Raw genomic sequence first — 21,154 nt, forward strand, 5'->3', positions numbered from 1 at the left:
ATGTTTCCATGATCTTGGTGATAGTTGAACAAGAATTCTGCAATGTTAGTGAGAAAATCACCCATATGACTGACCATCTGTGAGACCTTTGAAGATAGTACGAATGAGAAAACAAAGAGTTTCAAAGCATAAGTTCTTAGTTGGAATGCTGATATAACATTGTCCACAACTTTTGATGCACTAGTTTGATTCTGCCGGATTTACAAACAGCCACGAAAACTGCTGTTTCTAGTGATTTTAGCAGTAACTTAAGGACTGTCGCATCAGTGGGAAAACATCCATGAGAACCTAACTAATAATCCCTGTGTTGTAGATGGCAGTGCCGATGGGAGCTTAAGCGTTTCAGAATACTGGCCATAGAGCTTTATTTCATAGAATGAGGATATGAGAGAGAGAGAGAGAGAGAGAGAGAGAGAGAGAGAGAGAGAGAGCATCTGTTATCACCATCACCAATTATTGCCTCTATTACTTCAAACAGCATTGGATTCTCAGCAGCATTTCTGAATATGATATCTTATTAATAGTATGTAATACTGCAAGGAGCACATCAGTGGGGACGGAGGGTGAGGCAGCCCTGGACCAGCACCTCGTAACCCACGTTTGCCGCATATCGACACGCGGTTAAGAATTAATTACACGTGCCTGTTCTCCGATAACTGTAGTCTTAGAGGGATGTTTTCATGTCAGTCATAAACACTGTAGCAAGCATTTGCCTGCAATGATTTAGACTACAATAAAAAGAAAGAGCAAAACAGAGAAATATATGTTACGTTGCACTTTCAACGTTAGTTACGGACTGAGTCGGCTCGCAGGTAATGGCATTGTTAATGACGAAATAAACATAGTAGTTTATCATACGTGTTTATATCATAGTAGTGTTTATCATACGCAACGTTAATGTTTCTGGTGTATTTATAAACAATATATTTTTTCGTGTACACGTGACCAAAGTCGATAGTCATGAAGGCTGAGGCAAGGAATGCCAGTCTGAGTAAGAGCTGAGAGGCGAGAGGACGCGGAGCTGTGCTTCCACTGTAGCAAAGATGGTGGGACATGTGTGGCTCCTTGCACTCTTAGCGCCGTACGTCACTGTGGCTGGAACCTTCTTAATGCCACAGAAGCAGGAAAAATTGCTGCGAGTGTTAAGTGAGGTGGCGTCTGGCCCCGCCCGCGGGCAGTTGGTAATATTACATCTTGATGCTGCCATTCCCGTGGATTTGTTTGAGGCGGCCGTGCGGTCATTGCGACCCACGCTGCACTCCACACTAACCTTTGGGAACGACCACAGCTGGCCGGCAAACGAGACCCTCACCCTGCTTCAGAATAAAAGACCGCTCCATATATTCGTTTGGTTCACATCCCTGCAAGAGGTGCTTCGATCATTCTGCTACTACTGGAGACCTTTTAGTTTGCTGCTGGTCAGTCTACGCCCAGCTTCAGCAAGAAACCTGCTCCGAGAGGAGGTGCTGCACGCGGTACAAAATGTGGCTGCTCTGGAGCCACTTCCTGTGGCTGACAATAGCTCAAACTTAATCGGGGTTTTTGCTCAATTTCCCTTCTCCTTGTGGCCCGTAAAATTTCTTGGCCACTGGAAAAGCGACACCTTCAGTACCTGGAAAAGCTTGTTCCCAGATCGGTTCCCCACGTTTGAAGGGTACACGTTTCATATCGCCTCTTGGTTCAGAGACCCTCCATATCTCTATGGGGATAGATTCAAAGCGAGAGGCGTATCGATTAGAATACTGGACTCCCTCTCTTCCAAGATGAATTTCACATACACCTTAACGCCACAGCCGCCTGACCTTAAGTGGGGAGTCATTGAGAACGGCTCCTGGGTCGGCGTGCTCGGCATGATTGCCAGAGGCGAAAAAAATTTCACCATCAATTCATTTTCCTTAACAGATGATCGAACACAGGTGTTTGACGCCTCCACGTGCATACAGATAGACCCGTACTCCGCATTCCTCCCTAGTCCACAGCAGCTTCCCAAGTGGCTGAGCATCTTTCGGCCATTCACTACAACCGTATTGGCGAGCCTAGTTCTGACTACTGTCATGTGTTCAATTTTACTGCTTCTCAAGGTATGCTATAACACACACACACACACACACACACACACATGTATGTGTGTGTGTCCGAGTGTATATATATATATATATATATATATATATATATATATATATATATATATATATATATATATATATATATATATATATATATATATATATATATATATATATATGGAGAGAGAGAGAGAGAGAGAGAGAGAGAGAGAGAGAGAGAGAGAGAGAGAGAGAGAGAGAGAGAGAGAGAGAGAGAGAGAGAGAGAGAGAGAGTTGGAAACCCTTATTTTCAGGAGCGACTTAGGAAGAGGCTGGGAGTTCCTCAGCCGTCGCAGGGATCGGCAACATCCTTCTGGCTGGTTCTGCAGGGTTCCCTGGTGGGGCAGAGTGTACCAGGCCTCCCTAAAGCTCTATGGCAGAGAACTTTCGTGGCCGTATGGCTGATTTCCTGTCTCGTCGTCACCGCTGCGTACTCCAGCAATTTGGTCGGCATCCTAACAAGTCCTGCGTATTACCGGCATCTCCACACCTTACAAGAGCTTGTCGAGAGTGACTATAGGTACGGGGTCTTCATCTACACTCATTTAGGAACTGTTTGTATCAGTCGAAAGTTAGCGTATAAACTTACTGGACAGATAACACTGACTACACTCTATCTGAGTGGAGGTTGTATCCCCTAAGATCATACAACGTTCCCGCACTGAGGGAATTATTGGTGGCGCAGCTCATACAGGTGAGGCACTGCACCAGCAAGTGCCGCACACCCAAGGACACCAAGAAGGAAGGGATTCATCGTGAGTAATCAAGGAGAGGGATGTATTCTAAAAAGTATGGAGTATTTGGAGTATACTAGAAAGAACCAATCTGTTGTCCCGTGACGTCCTTGCACTTGTAAACAGCTGATCATGCCAGGGGTAACATCGTAATTTCTTCCATCTTGAAAGTAGCCGCCATAACCTTTCTTAGATTCTATAGTCCACAACTACAGACAGAAAGTTCTTATAGGGCATACAAGCAGCACACACACACACACACACACACACACACACACACACACACACAAAGTGCAGCGGTCTTGTAGCTACCTCATTTAGTAGGTCATTGTCCTCGACAGACCCGTGATAGCCTGATGGCAAGGAAAAACGTAATCAAGGAAAGCATCAGACTCGTGACGCAGACAGTATTTGAACGAACGCCAATTATCTTGGCCTTGATATGCCTGTACGTGTAAAATGTGTTCGTCCCGAAACCGACCAGTCAGCGAGTCTTGGTAAAGGTCGAGGAAAACTTTTGCAAAAGAATAAGTCTGGCAATAGGCCACGACCAGAAGGTTTCTGTTTCCAGTTAGACTCGTGTACGGCGAATGAAAGCCAATATAACGATAATATATTCTACAGACGGAGCCAACCTCTGCTTTAGACTGCCAGTTATGCTGTTGTAAATTCGTTCCGACATATTTAACCCTTCAACATCAGTATCCCAACACAACTGGTATAAAAGTGGTTTTCCTAGAGAGAGAGAGAGAGAGAGAGAGAGAGAGAGAGAGAGAGAGAGAGAGAGAGAGAGAGAGAATGTTCCAAGTGAGGCAACGTTACCATGACCAGCGATTCACCGAGTGATGTGTGCTGTTTACATGATGTTATACAAGAGATTTATACTGTAGCAGCATTTCTGGGCGCTACCCGCCCAGCGAGACAGCACCGGTTCCTAGTTCAACACACCTGCACTTCCAGGCTAACATTACAGATCCAAGTCTCCAGCGTGACTCACGGAATGTAGCATCTTCCAAAGTATAGATGAAGTTACTAATATAGATGAAGTTATTACTAATTCATTTGCTTGTTTACGAATGCCTATATTTGAACCACTATAGGCGTATGATCGTTTTCTACTCACCATAAAAAATGGCTCAACATTCATTCATAATTTTTCCTGCAGAGGTTAGGATGTTTTTAGTAATGAAATGTCTGCTGACCCCCATAACAGGCTCGCTCTTGTGGATAACGGGAGCTACATCGCGGCGCACATAAAGAACAACAATGAATCGTCCCTGCAATCCTTTCAGCAGAGGATGGATGTGTTTCCCACCTATAAGGAAGCTATTGCTGCTCTGGAGAAGGGCAGTCACATCATGCTCCAGATTAGGGGTTACCTAAGCCTGGAATTGCATAAGTATTTAGAGGTAATTCTTTTTTTCTGTTCGGCTTTCACGTTAGGTAATTTTATCTAATCTAACCTAATATCTTTACCAACCATAAGCTTATCAACATAATCCAGAATAACCTAACCAGATCTGAACCAGTATAAGCAGGTAGAGTGGGTGATCTTCATGTCATTCCCAATTTTAAGTTAAAACTGTTTATTAAATACACAGAAAAGAATCTGGAATATTTAATTTTTCACGAACATAGTATAGTCGTGGCCAGAAGTCAAAAACACCATCCTTACTACTACCGTGTTCTTCGTTTTCCTCAATGCCAAGTTTTCTGATCTGCTGACATCCTCTTTACAAAATACAAAACTCTGCGCCTCCACCTGTACTCTACACAACGCATTACCACTATTCACGAGTTGTATACCCTAATATACCCTAAGTTTTGTTCTTCAGCAAAAAAGAATATCACCGTGCAGTACAGTCTCAGTAAGGCACATCTCCATACGGTTTTTTTTTTTCCCCTCACGGTTTGCCTGGAGTAGTGTGACGAATGTCTATCTATCTATATACCAAGCCGGCAATCCCACACAGGATGACCCAAACAAGACACCACATACAAACACATCATTAACACTTTTATCAGCCCCTGGTGGAAAGGGAGTCTCGTGGTCCACCGTACTACACCCCAGGAGCACAGGTACGACTGGAAAGACAGGGGAACGACTGGTTGGGTGACCAGCAGACGACTGTAGGTGAATGACACATTGGCTATCATAGTATACGCACATGGGACAGGATTCGTAGCCTTCCTCTCCTCTGACAGGTTTACGTGCGGTACCCATGCGGTGCGTGAAAAACCACCCATTCTTTGGGGAAAACCAGTCTTCAGCCTCTCATCGCCGCAGTGTTGCTTTTCTTGCTATCTTCTACCACTATTTTCACGCTAACTGCTCTTCTGATCTTGCTAATTGCATGCCTCTTCTCCCGCAGCCTCGCAGCACAAGATTTCCTATATTTTCTCTCTCCCCTATTCTGTTCACCTCTCTAATGCAGGAGTTAAGCAGTATTTTCAATCATTCATCCATTTTTCTGGTAAAGTCTGGAACTCCCTGCCTGCTTCTGTATTTCTACATATGATTTGAGCTCTTTCAAGAGAGAGATTTCAAGACTTATCCTTCAATTTTTGATGATCGTTTCCGATCTGTTTGGGGACTGGCGCCTCAGTGGGCTCTTTTTTTCACCCTTTGGCCAGCAGCCCTTTTACATAAAGAAAAAAAAAAGTTGAATCAAGCAAGTTAGTTACTTTACCACCGAGTCGGTATTAAACATAAACATAAGTATGCATTTCAATCACTGTGTTTAAAATGCTGCGAGGTAGTGTTGCCTTGTCTTGAATTTGTGTTCTGCATTATACATAAAAAAAATTATTTAAGAATGCTGAAGTCTGGAAAATGAGGAGGGCAGCATAATGGAATGAATTTTGGTTGTCAAGACAGCACACCCTCACGAGTTTGTCAGAGGGGCAGACAGGCGCAGGAAGGCAGGATGGTTTGGTAATTTTTCGGAAATGTATAATTTTTTTAAGTACAAAACTAGACATTAAATTAATATTTGTCACTTTTGCCAGGACGAATATTGGTACATGCTGCAGCAGAATGTTGCTAGTGGACAGCAGGTGTGGTATTTCGCAAAACATACGCCATGGAAACACAAGTTCGATGAAGTAATCAGACAGTTATCCTGGTTTGGCTTCATAGAGCACTGGCGAGAGGTAAGATTAAAAGAAAGCCATCGTGGAAAAAAAATACTATTAGTTTGTAGGTATTAACCAAGTTGTACATAAGTTTATCTTGTACTGCATTCAGTATTTTACAGTCATAGGAGAAGGGAACATCACCGGCAATAGGGAAGATAAAATATATTTTGAAAGCTGACCGGCACAAAGCTGCAGGCAGAGGAGCAGGCGGTGGGCAAGCAAGTACTGAACCTGTGGACACGCGATTCTAGTGAAACCCTTGTGTGCGCGCGTTTGTGTGTGTGTGTGTGTGTGTGTGTGTGTGTGTGTGTGTGTTTCCTAGTGGTCTAAATTTCCCAGCATGCTGTGATTCATCCCTCTTTTGACTGTGACTTAAAACATGTGGAGGGAGCAGCGAGGTGTTACACAGGCGTGAGGGAGGACAACTATCCCAGCAGCAACATAACCAGAGGATCTCTGCATCCCACCAACAAAGATCTTGAGGGAGAACTCATCTAATAACAGATAAACATATTGGCGGAGAAGCAGATCAACAAAATTATAAAATATATGATACAACTAAAGAAGCACGCTCACACACCAGGCGCTATACTGCCTCTACAGCTGACCTCTTTGTCAGAAGGCATCAGGTAAAAACACTTATACAATAATGGCTACAGGAAGCTTAGATAACGAAGGTTTATGTACCATGCTTCGTGACTGGTTGAGTGAGCCGTTCAGTGTCCCAGGACCAACCTCACCAACTCCCACACCAGCTGCCAGCTTACACAGCGGTGAGACATTATAGCCGAGGAACCTCTCCGGTATAATTGAATAGTTAGTATTTGATCAGAAAAACTGATTACCCATGCTTACACCAGACTTACATTTAATAACATTACAGAAGGAAAACGCCTATCCCCAACTACACACACACACACACACACACACATTTACGCTACTGCCTGTTCACTTAGGTCGAGGAAGAGGCCTGGAAGAAGACCATCAAGCCGACCCGTAAAGGAGGAAAGCGGGAAGACAGCAGTCCCGCCCAGTCCCTCACCCTGTCTCACCTTCAAGGAAGCTTCTACATCCTTAGCATTGCCTGGGCACTCAGCGTGCTCGTCTTTTTCCTGGAAATCTCAAGCCACCGCTACAGTGTGACTTGTTCCACGGACATGCTGGTCGCTTAGGTATTTGAGCAACTGTGTTATTTGTTGGTTTCAATGGTAGCATTTACTTATGTATTTGGATCCTGTTGAACTAAAGTAATTCAATTAACCAAAAAGGAACCTGGCAAGATCTAGACTTAATAATGTAGAAAGTAAACTTTTTTTTCAGTCTAAGACAAACCATCGCTGCATCTGACAAACAAATTCAAGCAAAAGATAGTTTTATTCCATGTGCACCATAAACCCAGCAACTCCATTAACAAGAGCCACTGTAGTCTTGGTACAACAACCAACACACTCACCTGAGATGTGTTCAGGGGACTTACTTTACAGGATGCACTTCAGTATTGATCAAACGACAGCTGCAAGTGGCAATAATATGTTGGTAACTGTTTCGCAGCTTGATAGATTTACACTCCCATGGCATTCATCCTGGGGCAGAGACTTTTAGCCCTCCAGGGAGACTGCGACGGCTCCCCCCCTGTTTCATGACACGATATGTCAGCAGGCCAGGTGCTTCATAATGTGCTCACCATCAATTCAATTTATATCATATTACTTCACAAACATGTTTTCATTATACTCGTAGGCCAAGAATGATCTATAAGACAACGGCTTCGTTTTATTGTCCTTTTTTTTCTTTTGTTCAGCAACTATTTACGTAAACCTGTATCACTCCACCAATGACTGTTAACTGACTTTTGTTTTAAGCTTTTTTTATTTATCACTCTGTATTCCTGACTATTCGACAGTGATGCAGTTCAGGTACTTAAATGTTCTCAAACTAAATACGTATAAAGATAAGTAGCTTTAAATGAATCTAAGTATTTTTTTTTCCCGTACTAGATATATATATAAAGATAGGATATGACAAAAAAAAATACCAACAGTAAAACACAAGAACATGAAATTACCAGATTTTAGGTCAATATCTGCAAGTTTTTTTTTTTTTCACGATGTAACATGTCCCATCAAAATTTAGACTAAGCTTACTTCACTTCACACACACACACACACACACACACACACACACACACACACACACACACACACACACAGACACACACACACACACACACACACACACACACACACACACACACACACACACACACACACACACACAAAATTGGTTCTCAAACAGAGTGGTAGATGAGTGGAACGGACTCAGTAATCATGTTGTTAGTGCTAGGACACTAGAGAGCTTTAAGAGAAGATTAGACAGGTTTATGGATGGGGATAGTAGATGGAAACAGGTAGGTATATTTCATACAGGGACTGCCACGTGTAAGCCTGGTCGCTTCTTGCAGCTTCCCTTATTTCTTATGTTCTTATGTTCACACGGTTTGGTATTGGGAAGGCAAGTGGTGCTGGTGACTGAAAACATCTATAAAGATCCATTAGCAGGTTAACCAAATATCACATTGCAAAGACACATGTTTTACTCTTCTTATGTGAGCGTATTCTTCACGGCCCTGGTTTTCTTTTGGAAGCAGAAAAGGTGTAAATTTTAATTTTGCATTAAACTAGTCTAGATACTCGGCTGCCTAACTTTTTTTTTTTTTTCTTTACAAGAGAAAGAGCCATGAATACTACCATGCACGCAATTGAAGTACGGCCGGTGCACTAAGTCAGCGATGAAGCTCATATGTAATGGTTCAGCATGGCCTCAAAGTGCTCCTGGTGGCCAGACTCAGGCCGCGGGTCACCGTGCTCCATCACCACCTTCTCACATTCCTCCAGTGTGGCTTCGCCTCGAGCGATGCGCGACCCGACGCCGGACTTCCATGATACGTATCGAGCCTGTGAAATAGTGAAATTGTCTTTAATGGGAAAGACTCGTCACTGAAAATTCTTGCGGCAGAATAGCTTGTGTCCATATTTCGAGAATCTTCGTTCTCTCCCAAGAACTATTTTCAAAGGCCACAGAGATGATGAATCGAGTCATCATGGGTGTTCTGCCCCATCAAGGAATTCTTGTTTAATCATCACTAGAATCAGTGAACCACTACTCAAATCCTTTTTTACCCACACGATAGCTGTAAAGAGATGTCGAGATAAGACATTTTGATGTTTAGGAATGCAATGCTTTATTCTCACAATCATCATAATCATCAACTTCTATCACTGCAAAAGCTTCTTCTAATCTTCTCCACTCATCTTTTTCAGCTGTTCGTCTAATCCATGCCACTACAGCAAAACCTCCCTCATTCCCCTAGCTACAATTGTTTCTCTAACTGTCTTATTACTCTCGCTAACAACTAACCTTCCAGTCATAATCCCTGTGTGTGGGGCACCTGACGGAGGGAGTAGCGGTGAGTCAGCTTCACTTTCCAAAACAATATTCACGTCCGTCATTGGAGGGAATAATATACCCACTCCTTTCTCCTTCCCAGCTCCCTATAACCACCACCACCATCACCACAAATACAAGAAAATAAGAAAAGAAAGAAAGAATAACTCACATTGATAGACTTAGCAAACACGCCATCTGATATCATCGAGGCGGCGTTTTTCAGTCCTCTAGCAAAGGTATCCATGGCTGCGGCGTGAGCAATAAAGAGATCCTTCAGGTCAGTAGACTCACGGCGAACCTTGGCGTCGAAGTTCAGTCCCCCAGGAGCAATGCCATCCTGCAATGTGCCGCGAGCCAGTGAGAGACACCAAACCTTGTTTGCGTCTGCAATCCGCCTAGCATGACCTGTGTTATCTAGTACATACATCATATGACGTGGAAAAATAAATGAATGAATGAATGAATTAATTAATGAAATGGTAATAATAATGATAATAAAATAAATAAATGAATAAAAATTAAATAGGCTAAACATTGACTAAAGTCATCGATACCCTAGCAATTCTAAAAAAAAATGTTAAGAAATAATGATGATGATGATGATGATCATGATAATAATAATAATAATAATAATAATGATAATAATAACAATAATACCGACCATTAACTATTTTCTTCATAAGAGCAGAAAACAATGGTAAAAAGAAAAAAAAGAAAGAAAAAAAAAGGAAAAGCTGAAGGTCAGAGGCTGGGTGAATAAATCAAGGGATCGTCTTTTGAACTATCAGAGATTATTAGACAGATTTCCACGGATGTACTTCCCGATGATGATAGAGAATCCCTGGTAAACTATCACTAGAATCACGAAAACATCCTTGACAGACAGTAAATTCCAGCAGAACCTCTTAGAGTGATGAGACACCGAGACTTTTGAGAACGAGATCCATAGGCCTTTTGAATTATTTGTTATTTGTTATTTGTTGCTATTTATTTATTCAAGAAACAAGTTACGAATTGATAGTCAACCATGGATCAGCAGGACCGTGAACAGCTGACTTACCAGCAGTGCTACCTGAACAATGTGAATAGATAGGTGCTTGCTATTCAGGGAAAACCAATCAACACGAAAAGAATGTTCAATATATCAATGAAAACCAGTCTATACGAAAAGGTTGCTTGTTAATAGAAACCAGTCGACACAAAAAGGAAAGCAAGAAAAGACAAAAAATTATTCTACGTTATGACGAAAACTAGTCGATCCAAAAAAAAAAAAAAAAAAAGTGGTTAATGTTAAAGAAAACTACTTAAGGAACCATGCTTTGAGTTAATGGGAACTACATACTAGATACGAAAAGGATGAGTGACGTTGCAGCAAATTAGTTGATACGAAAAAAAATAAATAAATTCTTGATATGGATGAAAGATTTAGGGACTACACAAATATTGTTTACCTGCTCCAACACGGCCTTCATGACCATGGTGCAGCTGCGGACGTCCATCGGAAACTGGTCAGTGTCCCAGCCCAAGTCAGGTGAGCCCGTGTTAGCATCGATGCTTCCCAACATGCCGTACCTGGATTAGCAACACTGCACCACCTGTTACCTATCACCTGCACACTTTTCATGGACAGCTGAAGCCTCTCATGCAGTCTGTGGTTGTGGGGTACTTCATAACACTGGGCTGTATCATGAAGTGTTTGGGACTCTCGTAAAAACTCATTTCCAAGTTTTCAAAGATTACTAGTCGGAAGTGTTATTTGCATTCATGATGTAGAATCTTCGTTAAACTAATACTAGAATCACAATAACTTGCAGTGTAGTCTAGTAAAGTAGTTACGATAAGATGCAAAAACATTTGAGAATATGGTGCTTAAAATATCAGTATTACACAAAATCTCTCTCTCTCTCTCTCTCTCTCTCTCTCTCTCTCTCTCTCTCTCTCTCTCTCTCTATCTCTCTCTCTTACTACTTACGCAGAAGAGAAGATGACGTCATGCTCGTAAGGATGGCCTGCCAGGGTGGTATGGTTGGGCTCAATGTTCAGCTTGAAGTGGGCATTGAGGCCATACTGGTGCAGGAACGCCATCACTGTCTGGGCATCGTAATCATACTGGTGACGGGTTGGTTCCTTGGCTTTGGGTTCGATCAGAAGTTGTCCCTTGAAGCCAATCTTCTCTTTATACGCTGAGGACATGAAGGAAAGATACATGAGAGGACAAACATCCCCATAATATTTGACAGTGAACTAAATCAAAGAACAGTTTAATTTGACTGGCAGTCCTGACCACTGATTGTCTTAGGATTAGAGAAAGTATATGGAATGTATATCTCCATGCCTCTATTATGCACTCTGCACCAAAAATTTGACCTCTGACACGAAAGCAGTACTTATTCCAGGGAAAGTCAGAACAGTAACATTTCAGGTCCTCCCACTGTGCAGACTTGTAGTGCTAGAACCCCTTCCCCTTTGGTGGGTCTGGTGGCAGTGCTGGAGTGATATGACAGGATACGGAAATGAGATAGGAAGAGCCCAATGAAAAGAACAATTTGACAGAATAAGCTGAAAGGTTAGAGGGCAGAAAAGATCGAGAATAATGGGCGGCTGAGACCTTACCAATCACCATCTTGTAGAAAGCTGCCAGATGGTCTAGCTCGGCCCTCACATCGGTGTTAATGAGGGAGTGGTAGCCCTCACGCCCTCCCCAAAACACAAAGTTCTCCGCGCCCAGCCGCCTTGCTACTTCCAGCCCCTTCTTCACCTGTGCGGCGGCGTACATCGTCACGTGGGCATCACAGCTGGTGGCCGCGCCGTGCATGTATCTGCAGCATTACGAACTTTCAAAATTTGTCAGTTAATACTATGAAACTTCCATGCACAGTTGCCCCAAGAAGTGATGACAAAAAAGTTCAATGAATTTCACGTCTATAAATCTATTACGAGTAGAAATTGATATATGAATTAAGGAAATGCTTCATATCAAAAGCCTAGTGAAGACTTTGAAGATCTGGGGATGTTTAGGGTACTGAAACATTTGTCTGAAACATTTTGTAGAATATAGCGTCACTACTTTGGAAGACTGTGCAAGAACTAAATTAATAGAACCACGAGGACAGCTGATTCTCATTAGTGGATTTCCCAGTCAATCTAAGCATGTCACTTATCAACAGCATTCATCGGAGCGGCCAGCGTGGACACACTTGCCTCGGGTGAACGAAAAGGTTACACGTGGCCCACAGGAGTTTGACGCCCGTCTTGTTCATGAGTTCCGCCGCTAACTCCACCACCTCATCCAGGTTGGCATTGGTCTCGGCCAGGGTCTTCCCTTCAGGTGCCAGGTCCCGGTCGTGGAAAGTCCAGTACTTGATGCCTGAGGGTGACAAGTTTCCCATTAAATATTACACTTATCGAAAGTACCAATTTCCTTTCGGTCCGTGAAGAGGTAACAGATGCAGCAGGGATGAAAAATTATCTTACAAAAATAACTAATCAAGAGAGAAAAAATGTTGTTTAATGTTTGAACATTTTTTGGTATCCCAGTCAATAAAAGTCCGTGCTAGAACAAGTGCTGGAGAAAATGGTATAAACAATGAAAAGATAAAGCCAAATGAAAACTGCAAAGTATGCAAAGAAAATCATACATTGTTCAATACGATTGAAAAGTGGACAAGAAAAGATTACGTCTAAGAATTCACGGAAAAAGAATTGGCAGAAGAATTATTACTCGGCAAAACGTTTCTTTACATATACTTGAAAAATCTTAAATGAAAAGAAAACTGCCGTGAACACGAGGATGATGGGGGCACTCAGGACTCTCAGAAACTCGACACGATGCTGGGCTCACCTAGCTTGGTGAAGAACTCAAAGGCTGCACGCAGTCGTCGCTTAGCGTTGTCAAGGGAATCCGTACCGTCGTCCCAAGGCCGCTTGATAGTCGGTCCACCAAACGGGTCGCTTCCTGACGAGTAGATGAAGCTTAGCTGCGGCCGAGGAAATAATGTAAGCAAGTAATTCCAGGGCAAGTATGAGGCAGACGATGTTACTCACCAGTGCCACGAAACGAATGCCAATAACAGACGGAGAAGCGCAGCCACTCCTCCATCGTCCTGCCCAACACCTCCTGCTGGGCATTGTAGTGGCGGAACACCAAGGTCTCGCTGAGCTCCGCGCTTGGCTTGTACTCCACAGGTCCGATGCCTGCAACGCAACACAGTTAACTGCAGACTTGGTGATTGCATGTCGTCTAGTATTGTAATGACTTATGGGGACGGCTGCTGCAGGCCAGTCATGACCATCTCTGGTAAAGTACTATGTAATTTTTATTTTCCTGAAAAAAAAAAAATACTACTCTTTAAAAAGATAAATAAGTCCATAGAAACACAACATAGGCAATGTAAAAGAGTTTGTGACGCTCGAGATGGTGGAGAGAGAGAGAGAGAGAGAGAGAGAGAGAGAGAGAGAGAGAGAGAGAGAGAGAGAGAGAGAGAGAGAGAGACTACCTCTGCTTGTTCCCACGCTGTCAGACGGCTCGCAGCAGGCGCCTCAGCCTTCCATTTCCTGACTCATATTTCTCTCCTGAATCACCCTAAAAAATTATATATTTTATTTTCTCTATTGAGGAGAACCTCAAAAAATCTTATAAACTTCATTTCTTCTCGTGACTTGCGACATTTGGCAAATTTTACCCAACAATATTTCTTTATCTTTCATCTGGGAGGCCGCTGCTGCCTTCCACCCTCACCTCAACTCGTGCAGATCCTTACTAAAATGTCAGTTAATGATCCTTGGCTTCTCCGGACGTTCTCCCTTTCCTATTCTTATCCGCTGGCATAATTATGATTACCATGGAAATTCTCCCTCTCATATTCTTATCCTGTGACATAATTATGATTAACCTTAAAATTTTCCGTCAAAGACTTAATCCTTTCAGGCCTTGGTCCTTAAAGGGGTTACGGTCGCACTGGAGTCCGTTTCACATTTTGCCCTGAAACCTGTGCCTTCATTGTCACTTATTGATTTATAACCGCAATTTTTCGCCTCTGTAACTTTTAACCCATCATCAATTACAGGCACGCATTTAATTCAAGTATTCAGTACCAAACAACACAATCTATACTCCAAGCGCAAATGAGAGACAGTCTCCTGCTTGACAAGTTATAGGGATAACTACACGCTACGTCACAAAGGTGTACAAAAAAGCCACTTCTTCTTCCAAGGGATCTGGCTTGTCCACTGCTTTTAAGGCAAACATCAGCGCAAGATTCCGTGAAGTGTTTGGTGGCTTTCTGGGGTGCAATGAGTCAGCGCTCACTGGGGAAGGCTTGTGCGGGAAAGAGTTGCTACAGGAGACTCCGGGCACTGATGTGACAATCAGACAGTAATCTTATCGCGCCTCTAAAGTGATGTTATGACTGCTGGTGCATCTCCCGCCTCTCAGAGAGGACCGAGGGGACTGAGTGTTCAGTAATTCCGAACAAGATAAAAAGACTACGATGAGGTTATACTGCATCGACGGGCAGGTGACCACTATCACAAAACAAAGGAAAAACCAGAACAAATTTGTCTGTGTGCAAGATGCACGTGTACTCAATATGCTAAATCACTATCCTGTTTAATTTGTTAAAATAGCATCGCCACTTCATTTATTCATCAATCAAGGTGGAGGACGAGTCAATAACAGTCAAACTGTCAATGCGTGCGATCATTCTCTGACCATTTTTTGCGGAATGTGAGAAAGGAGACGTTGTTTGCCCTCCCAGTGAATGGTAATTCAGTGTATCTCCGGGAAAAATACTCCAACACATGAATAAATAAGGATGCCTTTATCCCTTATCTGTGTGTACGTACGTACTCCTGTTTACTTAGTTGTAGTACACAGGACCCAATGTCCTCAGGACCTGAGCTACATTCGTGCGCTCCTGTCTCCGCATCTATTTGTATACTGTAGTGATCTAGTTTTTCCTTTATTTGATATATATTCCTCGCCTCTACCACTTCTTTTACTCAATTGTCTATTCCGTATTGGTGTTTATAATATATATATATATATATATATATATATATATATATATATATATATATATATATATATATATATATATATATATATATATATATATATATATATATGTGTGTGTGTGTGTGTGTGTGTGTGTGTGTGTGTGTGTGTGTGTGTGTGTGGAGTAGCTCTACCGTGAGGAGAGAGAGAGAGAGAGAGAGAGAGAGAGAGAGAGAGAGAGAGAGAGAGAGAGAGAGAGAGAGAGAGAGAGAGAGAGAGAGAGAGAGAGACTCAACAAGAGCAGCTTGGCAACAAACGGGTTTGATTTACTGAATAACGTACTAAAAAAATGTACATAGACGGCTCGTATCACCTACAGAGCTGATAACAGAGCAGCCTAGTACTGTGAGATAAGTCTTCGAGATAAGCACGCCTTTTCATCGTGATAAGTGTCCCTCAAAGCGCCGCCGTCAGTAGCATCATGTTTACGTTCCTTGCGAGGCAGGTAACAACATAAACCAGCAGAACTTATAGGCAATAGCAACATACCAACAGGCCTACACATGGGAATCCCTCTCTAAAACACAGATACCCACATATTATCCCCATCCATAAATTTATATAATCTTCTAACATTCCCTACTGACTCAGCCCCAACAATCCGATGGCTGAATCTATCCCAGTTATCTACCACTTTATTTGAGGACCAGTTTCTTTAAATACAGTGATAGGTGAATGGAAGGGTTTTTTTTTTTTTTTTTTTGTGTGTGTGTGTGCGTGCGCGCGTCAAGTCAATAGGAAGCGTGAAAAGGTCGTATTATGGTGACGTGCTGTCTGTTCCTTTCATGTGATGCTATTTCTACTTTCTGAAAATATTATCAAGTGCTGCCAGAATAATTTGCTTGATGTTTAAAGAATGAGTGCGTGAACAAATAAACAGAGACATGCAGACTGTTGCTACACACACCCTCAGCGGATCCAGTGGTGTCAAGCTTTCATGACCCACACCTCAGGTTCAACCGGTCTTCACCTTAACCTACACGCTGATCTCCTCACCCACCATGCACTCACTCCACCCTTCCCCCGCTGCACCGTTCCCATCACACCCATACCAGCATCGAACTGGGCAGAAACAAGCTCGTATTCTTCATTCTCTCAAAGGAACAATTTTTAAAAGCCACTGAGATGATTAGCTGGATCTCATGTGGTGTTTTTTCCAGTGACAGTGCAGAATCTTGTCGAAGTATCGCTAGAATCCTGAAAATACTCTTGAAAAATCCCACTGACTTCTACTAAAGCCTGTGAAGTTATCGAGATAAGACGACGAACGTTTCAGAATACTGTCTTCACTTTCTCCTCGCACTAAAAAGAAATTATATGCTTTAGATCATAGGAAGATTATAGCCACCACAGCTCAGCCACACACACACACACACACACATGCACAGGACCATAATATTTAACAAGTCATTTCCTGAACAACCTTGTGGAGTATAAAAAATGTGTAGTAACTCAATACAACGATTTTACCTTACAAAATTGTGAGCGGAAGGGATAACTACGCTTGATCATAGTCCTCCCTCTCTCTCTCTCTCTCTCTCTCTCTCTCTCTGCAACTGCCATTTTTTTTCGTATCCGGGTATCTGATATCTATTTTCTTTTTCTTTTTATTTTTATGTTGTGAGCATCTAGTGTATTGGTGTCGAAGGTTAAGAGGTCATTAACATTCATGAGGTGTGCGTGTATGAGCACACATCAGCTGACATCAACCAGGAAGGCAGTGCAGCTGTGTGAAGACAATGATGGAATGTTAGGATTTCCTCGAATGTTCAGGAATTTAAGAGATTACGTGAAATTTCCGAAAGAAACAATAAGTCCATGAACTGTTTAAAATCTTGCGGTGGATTTCGTGAATTCACTTGCTGGTTATATAAATCAAATGAACATAATTCCCTTTCTCTCCACCCATTTCTCTCCCTCCCTTCCTTCCTTCATTTTCTATTCCCCATTCTTTCTTTTCTATATAGATTTAAAAATTAGACAAAATCTGGTTCACAAATCAGGGTTGCGGCTCAACGTGGAAAGTTCACAGACACTGTAAAGTCTCAAGAGAAGGTTGAACAAATGTATGGATGATGAAGGCATTTGGTAAATTTTAAGTCACCTGTGGCTTTGTAATTTCCTTTATTTTCTTTTTTATCTGTCACTTCCTTCACTATCCTCTCTCTTATACGTAAAAAATAGATAAATAAATAAATAAAATTGTCACATCATGAGAAATACAATAATTATAGGGAATAGTAAAGTAAAGGAGTGTTGCATTGTGGCGTACTTCGTGAGTCATGAACTCAAGACGTTACTGTTTTCTTAAGTGTAACATATGGAGGAAAATTTTGTCTGGCAGCACCGCACGTCAACTGAAATTTAAAACTCAAGCGGGACACTGAGATTTTTAAAAGCAAGTAAAACTGAATAATGGGACGTCATTTGCAGTGCTCTGTGACGCTTCCCAATACAGTTTTTTCCAACATGAGTAGCCAACATTTGCAGCAATTCACATTTTTGTACACTATTGTTGATCTCCATGCGTGTACTGGGATGACACGCCCACTGGGAGGCAGCACACAAGGCGTTCACAAATCTTAAGTCAAATCAATCGGTACTTATAATAATAACTAATATATATATATATATATATATATATATATATATATATATATATATATATATATATATATATATATATATATATATATATATATATATATATATATATATATATATATATATATATATATATATATATATATATATATATATATATATATATATATATATATAGTAATAAAAATGCATATGTTTATGCTACGTGACCGCGAAACTCGTCGAAAATGCAAGCTGAGAACTCGCCTTGATAATCAACCTTTCCTTAGAAGAGAAGCAACACCTGCACACCTGTCCCAGGCCACCTGCGACAGGCCTTGTTGGGGCGCGTGACGAGGTGTCCGATATCTCTAGAGATAAAAAAAATTTTGCTAGCGAATCTCTGCTCACTGAAAACAAGTGCAAGTCAAGGCGATTTCAAGCTATTAAATGTTATTTGTGTAATCTCTAAGCAAGCAAAAATTTATAGTTTAATGATATATGCACCAATGACCAACCTGGGAAAAACTCAGATTCCCTGTTAGCATGGGCCATCTTCTGGCGTTTGGCGGTGGCTTGTGCCATGGCAGGAAGGACGTGTTGCGTATAGCCGGAATGAGGAGCCGCACTAGACTGACGTGTGGTGCTAACGGTGAGCCTGCCCAGCAGACTGTCATCATGTACGCTGTTACTACGCGCCCAACCTCTCCAGTTTCCAACGTGTTTGTTTAATTAAACTTTTTTCCATTAATAGCATTATTTATAATAACAGGTTAAGTTTAACCAATAGAGCTGATCTTGTGATGCGAGGCATGTTTGTTTTCATGCATAACTGCATATTCTCTCACTAACGAAAAACTACAATAAAAACACTCGCTTGGCAACAACTTTATTTGAAAGAAGGCTGACGTGCTGTTTCTTCTTTCATACATTGTTTTTTACGTTATTAGAGTATAGCTCAGTTCAATCGGGGTATTCTGTTTGTGTTTAAAGATTCGGTGGAGGTGGGCTTAACAGTTGTAATCAAGCAGTGGCCTCTCAGTGTTGAAGGACGAGGCGAGACCCGGGTGAAGTAAGGCGACAAGTTGCCATACACAGAAAGTAGCTGTACGTGTTGATTTTCGCTTACTTACCATGACTTGCGCACTTAACGTTGAACATGGATTGGGAAGCTCAACTGTGACCCACCAGCGATTGTCACATTATCAAAATAATCTACATAACCTACTGAGGTTTAATACACTTGTTTATCATCGAATTGCCTGATGCTACCAAGGTCACACACTCATCGCTTTATTTATGCACCATCTTAGCATCTCTAGGCTTCCTGGGTGAATGAAAAGTACGACAGCAGTATTAACTTTCAACAAAAGCCGTGACTGACCAGTTATATCCTGTATATAGCGTATCTCATCATTTGAACAAAGAAATGAAGGGAAATGAATTCTGCCACATTTTACCGGTAATAACACGTAGACTGAAAGTACTACACGGTAAACATACTGAGTGCACATCAGTGGCCGGTGTGACTCGTCGCATACCGATACCAAAATATTTTTTAGCTATTCACTTCGAGAGAGTCATTAATTATATACGAGTAGGTTTTGATGACATACTGTATAATAATGAATAATTTTCTTTCTTGCGCTTGTAAATTACTTAAGACTACATTAATTATATATGATAATAAGACACACATTTTCACTGTTACATTTGCTTTTCAAGTAACAAATTCATGCGAGCTAATGTACTATAAACACACAAGTTACCCCTACGTTACACTAGCTTTCTGTTATTAATGATATTCATCGTAGTAGAATATGCAAGCTTTGATGGTGGACTTAACAATATGATGTTAGCGAGGATTCACAACTGCAACAATGGCAGCAGAAAATTATATCGCTGACACAGTAACATGCTTTTGCAGCCGCGCTGACAGATCATCTTCAACTATAGTCGGCCCTCCGGGGATCCAGCCCACAGAGTGCGATTCATCTACTCTTCTTCGGAAAGACAGGCATATCAGTATGATATCGCTACTTACTTGCCTCTCACAAAGTCAAGGGGTGTAGGAGATATTCCAGTTAAATGCTTCTGTGATTCACAGATATCCGACAACAGACATCATTAAGTTAAAAATAGTCTTATACACATTAACCTCACAGTAACTGTTTATAATGAGTCATACGTAATAAAGATATTGCACCACAGGTCCAACAACATGCACATCTGATCAAGTAGTATTAAAAAGATGGGACATTATGAAATTATTATATTGTAAGGAGCTGTGGCGGCCCTCAAGAGAGAGAGAGAGAGAGAGAGAGAGAGAGAGTGGTGGGGTGGCGCCCATTTTCTGTCTAAACATCACCTGTGCCGACAACCTGCAGTGCGCTCCCCTTATATTACGCTACTACGCAAGTCGCTCCCCCGGGTGGTAGTACCCCACTAATTTTAGCTACGATTCGCCAATGCTCCACAGTCCTCAACACTCCTAGTCCTCGTCCCTCCATAGGCCTTAGCACCTCACAGGCCTCTCCTCCCTCGGATCCTCTTGCTCTCTTCCTGCATCCTCCCACTCTCACTCTTCTCCTACATCCCATCACCCACCTATTATCCTTCCCCCCATACTCTCCCACTATCCTGATGCACGCCACCTAGCCCACCCGCTACCATGCTTTGCTTCTAGTATAGTATTCAGGCATGTCTATCTTTCAACGACACTACAAATCAAAGTTTTACCTTGGTTTCTTGGTCTGCTCCCTCATCTCTTCAGCTCTCTAATCTTTTATTCCACAAAGTTTCTAGTATACAGTACATGTGTGTCATTTTCTTGGCAAACACTGGTCCCTTCATCATCTCGCTTTGCAGTCCTGGCCTGGATCGGTTGTAGTCTCCTCTGCCAGGCACCTCACCATACTCTGAGGGGTATCATGAATAGGTAGTTAATAAATATGATCCACATACCTACCAAGGCACCTGCCATCTAATAGCCACACTAAGCATGAGATACACTGGCATTCTGTAACCATCCCTGCTAGCCACCTGGACCTGTCTTGTGATTTCCACATTACCTGCACATACACTAATCACAG

General features: G+C 42.0%; 3 protein-coding genes across 7 annotated transcripts in view; 1 reads left to right on the top strand and 2 right to left on the bottom strand.

The window, feature by feature from the left end:
- Window positions 1-1,043: 1,043 nt before the first annotated feature.
- LOC135107253 (glutamate receptor ionotropic, NMDA 3A-like) lies at window positions 1,044-7,149 on the top strand. The gene is made up of 6 exons (XM_064016912.1): window positions 1,044-1,295; window positions 1,794-2,081; window positions 2,360-2,625; window positions 4,053-4,248; window positions 5,849-5,992; window positions 6,934-7,149. The coding sequence occupies exons 1-6, from the start codon at window positions 1,044-1,046 to the stop codon at window positions 7,147-7,149; spliced, it is 1,362 nt and encodes a 453-aa protein (XP_063872982.1).
- A 1,403-nt stretch (window positions 7,150-8,552) lies between these two features.
- On the bottom strand, window positions 8,553-20,825 carry LOC135107643 (uncharacterized). 4 transcript variants are annotated; one of them, XM_064017716.1, is made up of 10 exons: window positions 14,163-14,749; window positions 13,921-14,006; window positions 13,469-13,618; window positions 13,266-13,379; window positions 12,626-12,791; window positions 12,038-12,243; window positions 11,397-11,607; window positions 10,876-10,996; window positions 9,594-9,761; window positions 8,553-8,931 (listed from the first exon to the last, which is right to left on the bottom strand). In XM_064017716.1, the coding sequence occupies exons 3-10, from the start codon at window positions 13,521-13,523 to the stop codon at window positions 8,773-8,775; spliced, it is 1,200 nt and encodes a 399-aa protein (XP_063873786.1). In that variant the 5' UTR covers window positions 13,524-13,618; window positions 13,921-14,006; window positions 14,163-14,749; the 3' UTR covers window positions 8,553-8,772. The 4 variants fall into 4 exon arrangements, with proteins under 4 accessions (XP_063873786.1, XP_063873787.1, XP_063873785.1 ...); XM_064017717.1 differs by lacking the exons at window positions 13,921-14,006; window positions 14,163-14,749 and adding an exon at window positions 20,802-20,825; XM_064017715.1 differs by lacking the exons at window positions 13,921-14,006; window positions 14,163-14,749 and adding an exon at window positions 18,581-18,746.
- Window positions 20,826-20,830: 5 nt separating this feature from the next.
- LOC135107641 (mucin-2-like) overlaps window positions 20,831-21,154 on the bottom strand; it is a 29,650-nt gene continuing 29,326 nt past the window's right edge. For both annotated transcript variants that reach the window (XR_010271873.1, XM_064017711.1), the window contains one exon: window positions 20,831-20,980. Coding sequence is in view for 1 of the 2 variants with exons in the window: in XM_064017711.1 (XP_063873781.1) it covers window positions 20,915-20,980 (66 nt within the window). In the remaining variant the exon portion in view is untranslated. The remainder of the gene's footprint in view (window positions 20,981-21,154) is intronic.

The sequence above is a fragment of the Scylla paramamosain genome, chromosome 15, assembly GCF_035594125.1.
Source record: "Scylla paramamosain isolate STU-SP2022 chromosome 15, ASM3559412v1, whole genome shotgun sequence".
Lineage (NCBI taxonomy): Eukaryota > Metazoa > Arthropoda > Malacostraca > Decapoda > Portunidae > Scylla > Scylla paramamosain.

What these genes read in the sequence shown, in the direction of transcription:
- LOC135107253 (XM_064016912.1), top strand. Translation starts at nt 1,044, where the DNA reads ATGGTGGGACATGTGTGGCTCCTTGCACTCTTAGCGCCGTACGTCACT. An exon ending in AATTGCATAAGTATTTAGAG is followed by an intron (nt 4,249 to 5,848) that starts GTAATTCTTTTT and finishes CACTTTTGCCAG; the next exon opens with GACGAATATTGGTACATGCT. An exon ending in TCATAGAGCACTGGCGAGAG is followed by an intron (nt 5,993 to 6,933) that starts GTAAGATTAAAA and finishes CTGTTCACTTAG; the next exon opens with GTCGAGGAAGAGGCCTGGAA.
- LOC135107643 (XM_064017715.1), bottom strand. Translation starts at nt 18,647, where the DNA reads ATGGCACAAGCCACCGCCAAACGCCAGAAGATGGCCCATGCTAACAGG. An exon ending in GCATTCGTTTCGTGGCACTG is followed by an intron (nt 13,380 to 13,468) that starts GTGAGTAACATC and finishes TCTACTCGTCAG; the next exon opens with GAAGCGACCCGTTTGGTGGA. An exon ending in TGAAGGCCGTGTTGGAGCAG is followed by an intron (nt 9,762 to 10,875) that starts GTAAACAATATT and finishes GGCACATTGCAG; the next exon opens with GATGGCATTGCTCCTGGGGG.